The sequence below is a fragment of the Elephantulus edwardii genome, unplaced genomic scaffold (assembly GCF_000299155.1).
Source record: "Elephantulus edwardii isolate Elephantulus edwardi_28Jun2011 unplaced genomic scaffold, EleEdw1.0 scaffold00006, whole genome shotgun sequence".
NCBI lineage: Eukaryota > Metazoa > Chordata > Mammalia > Macroscelidea > Macroscelididae > Elephantulus > Elephantulus edwardii.
In genome coordinates, this window is record NW_006399756.1 from 26577326 (window position 1) to 26583763 (window position 6438).

The 6438-nt window shown below is 43.7% G+C and overlaps 1 protein-coding gene across 2 annotated transcripts in view; it reads right to left on the bottom strand.

The window, feature by feature from the left end:
• The window catches only part of GSTO1 (glutathione S-transferase omega 1), a 17015-nt gene that overhangs the window by 4807 nt on the left and 5770 nt on the right, over positions 1-6438 (bottom strand). Inside the window, exons 3-5 of one of the 2 annotated variants that reach the window (XM_006879954.1) lie at positions 5559-5781; positions 1751-1849; positions 1314-1420 (exon numbers count right to left, since the gene is read on the bottom strand). In XM_006879954.1, the coding sequence (XP_006880016.1) occupies positions 1314-1420; positions 1751-1849; positions 5559-5781 (429 nt within the window). The remainder of the gene's footprint in view (positions 1-1313; positions 1421-1750; positions 1850-5558; positions 5782-6438) is intronic. The other variant, XM_006879953.1, reaches the window with a different exon arrangement.

Sequence of the window (6438 nt, forward strand, 5' to 3'; positions counted from 1 at the left end):
TGCTGTTATCTGAGGTGACCTTGCCCAGTGACGCATATATATATATTTGGAAAAGATTCTAGAAGTTTTTTTAATGGAAGGGGATATAAGACTAGAGTGAAGTGACTTGCTTAGCATGGTAAGTGGGAACTTCTTGTCCAAAGAGAGGCTTTATAATGGCAATACGAAAGACAATTAAGAATGTTGTTTTATTATTCTATGGCCAACTTGCGACTTAAAAGTAACCACAAATAGAAGACACCTAGGTGGCTGCCAACAGACTGCCCAAGTGGCCCACGTTATGTGCCAACAAGTCAAGTCCGACTCCAAGTGACCCTATGAACAACAGACCTGAACTCTGTCCTGTCCTGTCCTGTGCCATCCTCATCATGTCTGCAATCCCCGATCCCACTGCTGCAGTCACTGTGCCACTCCATCTCATTGAGGGCTTTCCTCTCCTTCGCTGACCACCTCTCCAAGCATGAGGTCCTTCTTCAAAGACTGGCCCTCATAACAATGTGCCTACAGTGTGTGTGATGAAGTTTCACCATCCTGGCTTCCAATAAGCACTATGTTTTACTTTCTCCAAAACAGACCTGTTTGTTCTTTTGGCAGTTGATGGGATATTCAGTACTCTTCTCCAACACCACAACTCAAATGCAGCAATTTTTCTTCTGCCATCCTTATTCACTGTCCAGATTTCTGAGGCACAACAGGTGATTGGAAATACCATGGCTGAATCAGGTGCGCCTTAGTCTTTATACTGACAATACTCTTCAGGACTTCGGAGAGGTCTCTGATAGGAATCTTAACCCAGTGCTTAAATTGTTTCCTGATCTCCCAACTACTAGTACCTAGGGTACTGATTGTGGAGCCAAGTAAGGTGAAGTCATTTGACATTTCAATCTTTTAATCATCTATCATGACATGGCTCATATATTCATCTAAAATTTCCCTTCAAAAAACAGAGTTTAGAAGGAATGGTGTAGAAACCTTACAGGTAAATTGGAGGTAGCATTAGCCACGTGGTCCTTCATAACATCCTTATAAAACTCACATCTTCATGAAGTTTTTAACTAGACAGGAAGGATTAAATGACTAAACATCTTACTACATTTGTCACAAGTCTTCCAGATGGGGGAAATGGTGGGTGTGGGCATATGACATGCCCCGGAGAGTCTAAAATGATATTCCTGTCTGATTGTTCCCACTCAACAGTTTTGCTAAATATTTTCAGCATGTTTCCCTGTTTGTTTTTAGCGGAAGAAAGGTCAGGTTACACCATTCCAACTGGCATCATCCTAACACATGGATAAAATACGCAAATGTATTACCCAGTGAGCTCCAGTGCTTCCAGCCGTTCTAGCCATGGCCATATGAGGTAATCAATCATAGACACGCTGTTGCCACCCAGGAAAGTTGTCTTCTTACTGGTAAGTACCTGAGCATCAGAAAAGATGCAGGGAAATACAGAGCCATTAAAACCACGGACAAATTGTGGAAGCAAGGGTAAAAGTTTCTCTTTCTTCCTTGCTATTTTAATGTCCATGTAATAATTACCTATTTCCAAATAAAGCCCATGACAAAGCATTTTTAGGTGTCTGGCCTAATTATTAAGCATCAGTTTAACTGAAACTGGTTATAAATAAAACCTCATGTGATAATATTATAAACTGTCATAAAGTGACTTGAGTATACAAAAAGTGTAGATGAGCAAGGCAGACACAGTATCAGTTACTGTGATATGAAGCAAGAAGAAAAAATGTTATACCTCCTCTAGCTTGCTGAGTTTTTTACATATTTCTTCTTTTAGATCAGAGCAGTCTTCCTTATTTTTTCTTCTCAAAAAGCTTGTTAACAATGATGGTACCTAAACAGAGAATAATTTCTTAGATTCTATTTCAAAGCTGTTTTATACACACACACACAAATACACACCCCAGCATGACCACCTAAAAATATATTATAGACCTTCAGAGTACCTAGGTGCCAGACAGTCTTAGAAATGTCACAGGTACAGATACCCTACGATGTTAAGAGGTTATGCATTCATCTCAGAAACAACTTTATAGCTTAAGATTTTACCAGCCTAAGTGCTGGAGACTAAGGTGCGTCTGATACAGGCCATGGTCTTCGCAATCACTTGTTATGCATCAGAGAGTTGGACAATGACCAAGGAGGATAGAAGGAGAATTGATGCCTTTGAGCTGTGGTGCTGGAGAAGAGTATTGAGAATACCATGGACTGTTAGAAAAAACAGATTTGTCCTGGAAAGGGTTAAACCAGGTGGCTCCTTGGAGGCAAGGATTCTGAGGCTCCGTCTAACATACTTTGGACATATTGTACGGAGAGACCGGTCCTTGGAGAAGGACATCATGCTTCGGAGAGTGGAGGGACAGCTCAGGAGGGGAAGGCCCTCTATAAGGTGGACTGATTCAGTGACTGGGATAATCGGGATGGGAGTGTCGGAGACAGTGCGATTGGCACAGGACAGAGCGGAGTTTAGGACTGTTGTACATAGGGTCGCTATGAGTCACAAGCGACTCGACGGCACATAACAACAACAACAAGTGCTGTGCATCAGAGAGAGGTGGACAATGACTAGAGATGATAGAAGAAGAATTGATTTCTTTGAGCTGTGATGCTGGAGAAGAGTACTGAATACTGCTAAGAGAGCAAACAGCTTCGTCGTAGAGAGGATGAAACTAGGCTGCTCCTTGTAGGCAAGGATTTTGAAGCTTCATCTGACCTACTCTGGACATGTTGCAAGGAGGGACCAGTCCTTGGAGAGGGACGTCATGCTTGGGAGGGTGAAGGGACAGTGCAGGAGGGGAAAATCCCCTATGAGATGGTGTAATGGGGGTAGATGTGTCAGAGACAGTAAGATTGGCACAGGATAGAGCAGGGTTTAGGGCTGTTATACGCAGGGTTGCGATGAGTCGCAGGCGACTCGACAGCACATAACAACAACAAGTTCCAAGTAGTAGAGCCCACTTTGGTGAGTTTGAGCCATAATTTTATAAGAGAACAGAGAGGCCCAAAGAATTGGAGGGAGGTTGACTAACTAGGCTTGGAACTAAGCTAGAACACTCCAGAAACATGAACAGGTTGTACTCCGGGACACACCACTATTGCCAGTGCCTCAGCTGAGCGCTAAATACTAGATTCTGCTGTGGCCAGAAACTGGACTCTGAGGTCCCTGTTACTCTTGTAACTGAGTTTATCCTAATTCTTGACAAACCCGTGTGTGCAGAGTTGAACTGATCCATAGAGTTTTCAAGATTAATCTTTGAGAAGTAGATCATCAGGCCCCTTTGGGTGAACTGCCCACCTTCAGGCTGATAGGAGGGCAATTAACCACTTGCCCGTAAGTCAGGAGCACAGATGCCATTTCTACCGTCGAATTCAGTCTTGCAATCAACACTGCTCCTGGAAACTGGAAGCTCTGCCACCACTCTCGCCAACACAACCTGGCCCTCAGCAAGCTCACACTGCTCATTCCTGAACTGAGTCTGCTGTCAGCTGCCATCAAGTCCACCCTCACAGGAAGTGCTTAGGTCACAGGTCCTTTGCCTTAGCTCCAGTGAGAGCTGGGAAAGAGAATGTTTCTTTTTTCTACCTTAGGAAGAACATGGGATGTGTTCAAAAGGTTCTGACAACTTAAAACTTAACAAGTATGACAGATATTTAACGTCTGTGGTGGTGGTAGTGTGTTTTAGTACTTTGGTATCATGTGGTTGCAAGAGACCTAAATCGACTCATCTCTGTTAAACAGTCACTTGTGAAGTACAAAAGAACCTCATGAAATTCACATCAACCACGCTTCGCCTCACTGGACCTGGAGCGTTGCATCAGCCCCTTTGCCACATTTCTATCTGGGCTTGTTGGATGTTTCATGTCTCCTTCACCTTGAATACCTGCTCCATGTGATTTTCCACATCTCAGTTCCTTTCACAATGCTCTGTTCCCCTAAAGCTTTTTTACTTGATTTTGGTTTGTCAAGTCTCCAATGATATCTAATTTTATAGCACCAAAGTTCAATGCCTTTATCATGTTAGACTACATATCCCAGTTCCAAGTTCCCGGGAGATAGGCCGACGGGCCCAGATCTAGGAATCCACTGCTCATCTATGACTCTTGATAAAAGGCTACTCCTTCCTGTGCAAATGCAGGCAGGGAAGTAATAGACAATCCCCAACTTCTATTATAGCTCATTTACTTCTCAACAACATAAGGAACAACTCTTGTTCCTTTTTTAAAAAACAAAACAAAACAACTTTCCCAAATCTGTCTTGAAAATATCATATGCCCCTCCATGTCTGACAGCAGGTAGTGCTACTACTCTTTCATTCACCTGCATCCTGCTGAAGTCAGGCACCTCCTCTTCCTCATCGGCTTCCCTTTACAATGTCTCCCAACCCAGAATTTCCTGCCTCTTAAGTCTCTTCCTTTTTCTGCGCATTTCATTCTTGAAAGACAAAGATGCTCTCTTAAAATATGCTGAGCTTTCAACCAAGGCAACACGGTAATAGGGAAATAGTCTAGTATTGCTATTCTTGCTGTCTAAACCCACATCTTTTGGTTGTTTATCAATAAGGATTGTGTGGACAAATCCACAGTACCGTTGCTAAATAACATACAAACACACCTAGAGGAATGACATTCATTCAGTCAGTCGAGCGCTACTGCCAACATAACAGAGGCTCACTGTGAGGCTCTGGGGCTACCCCAGCAAGCACCACCATGGAGTGTCTACCATGGCTCAGACTCTGACCCGTGTGTTTCATATGTCGAAATTCATCCTACTCTTACTGGGAAGAAACCGCTCTGCCATCAAGTTGACTCTTGACTCATAGCATTCCTCCCTAACGTTTCTGAGGCTGTATCTTACTTAGCAGGAGAAGAATCTCTCACAGAGTAGTCAGTGGCTTCAATCCAGGGCTCTTTTTGTTGTCAGCCCTGCATGTAATGCACTGCACCACCAGAGCTCCTTTTTAGCTTCTGAGGTGGGAACAGTTATCATATTTTACAAGTGACAGAACCAAAGCACAGTGAGGTAAAGTATTAAGCTCCTTGTGCAGAGGTCCACAACGAGAAAGTGGAAGAACTGGGCAGTGATTAAGACACGGCTCTTATCCCCAGGGTGTGCAGGTCTTAGGACAATACTCAAAGGGGCAAACAATCACAACACATGGACCAGGCATGTCCAGAAAGGAAAGACCCAGTCTGGGCAAGCTCTGGAAGGCAGCTCCCTAGCCAGACACATGAAAAATGAGGTGGAGGAGATAAGAGGCAAAGGGAGAAGAGAAGACTATGAAAGACTGATGCTAGAAGAGGTAAGAGAGAAAGCGGAAAATTTAGGAAAACTGAAGCTACTCAGCTGGCTGGACCATGTCACTCTGGAAAGGTAAACTGAGCACCCTGATCAGGGACAGGTTTCGGGCCACGTGGGAGCTGACAAGAGCCTCTTCCCATCCTCTTATCCCCTTCCAAGCCCCTGGGTCATACATTACTGCCTTGGTTTCCTCGAGAAATAAAGATGTTTCAAACTGGAGCTGAATTTTTTTTTATATACCTACCTGAGAAAATAATTCAAAGACCATCTTTTGGCAAGCTTTCTCATAGGGGTCATCTGGCAGCAGCTTCTTGCCCGGATATACTTCATCCAGGTACTCACAAGTGATGGACGACTCGTAGATCAGTTGGCCCTGACTAGTTTCCAGTACCGGCACCAGACCCTCAGGATTCTTTGTAAAGAACCACTCAGGTTTATTTTTCAGGTTGATGTTGATGACTTCATGCCTGAAAGGCACACAGAAGACAAGAGAGTCAAACAGTCCTGCACTTTGGAATAAATCCTCACTGGCTCCACTACCCACTCACTCATCAAACCTCCACACTGAGAAGGTGACTCAGCCTTGACTACACTGGCCATGTCCATTCCATTAACCGGGCAAATACAATCTCACCTTAGAGCCTTTTTGACCTTGTTTCTCTCCCTGGAAAACAACTTCTCAAGTCAAACAAATCCTGAGAGACCCTCCCCTCCTCCACACAGCTGTCCAGCCTCCTTTTACATATTTCCATTTTTTTTTTCTCTCGTTTCATTCAACTACTCTCATCTGCTGAGATGTCCTTGTTCACGTCTTAGAATGTTCAACCAATGAAGCAGGGAATCTGCTTTTATTATTTCCATGGGTGAAAGATGGGCAATCTCCTCTCATGTGTTCAACTGTCTCTAAAAATCCAAATGGAGTCTTGAACCCCAATGTCCATAGCAGCATTATTCACGATCTCAAGAACACAGAAACATGCACACCCATGTCTATCGCAGCTCTGTTCACAATAGCAAGGAGTTGGAAACAACCTAGGTGCCCATCAACAAATGAATGGGTAGAGAAGCTGTGGTATATTCACACAATGGAATACTATGCTGCATTGAAAAATAAGGAACTCATT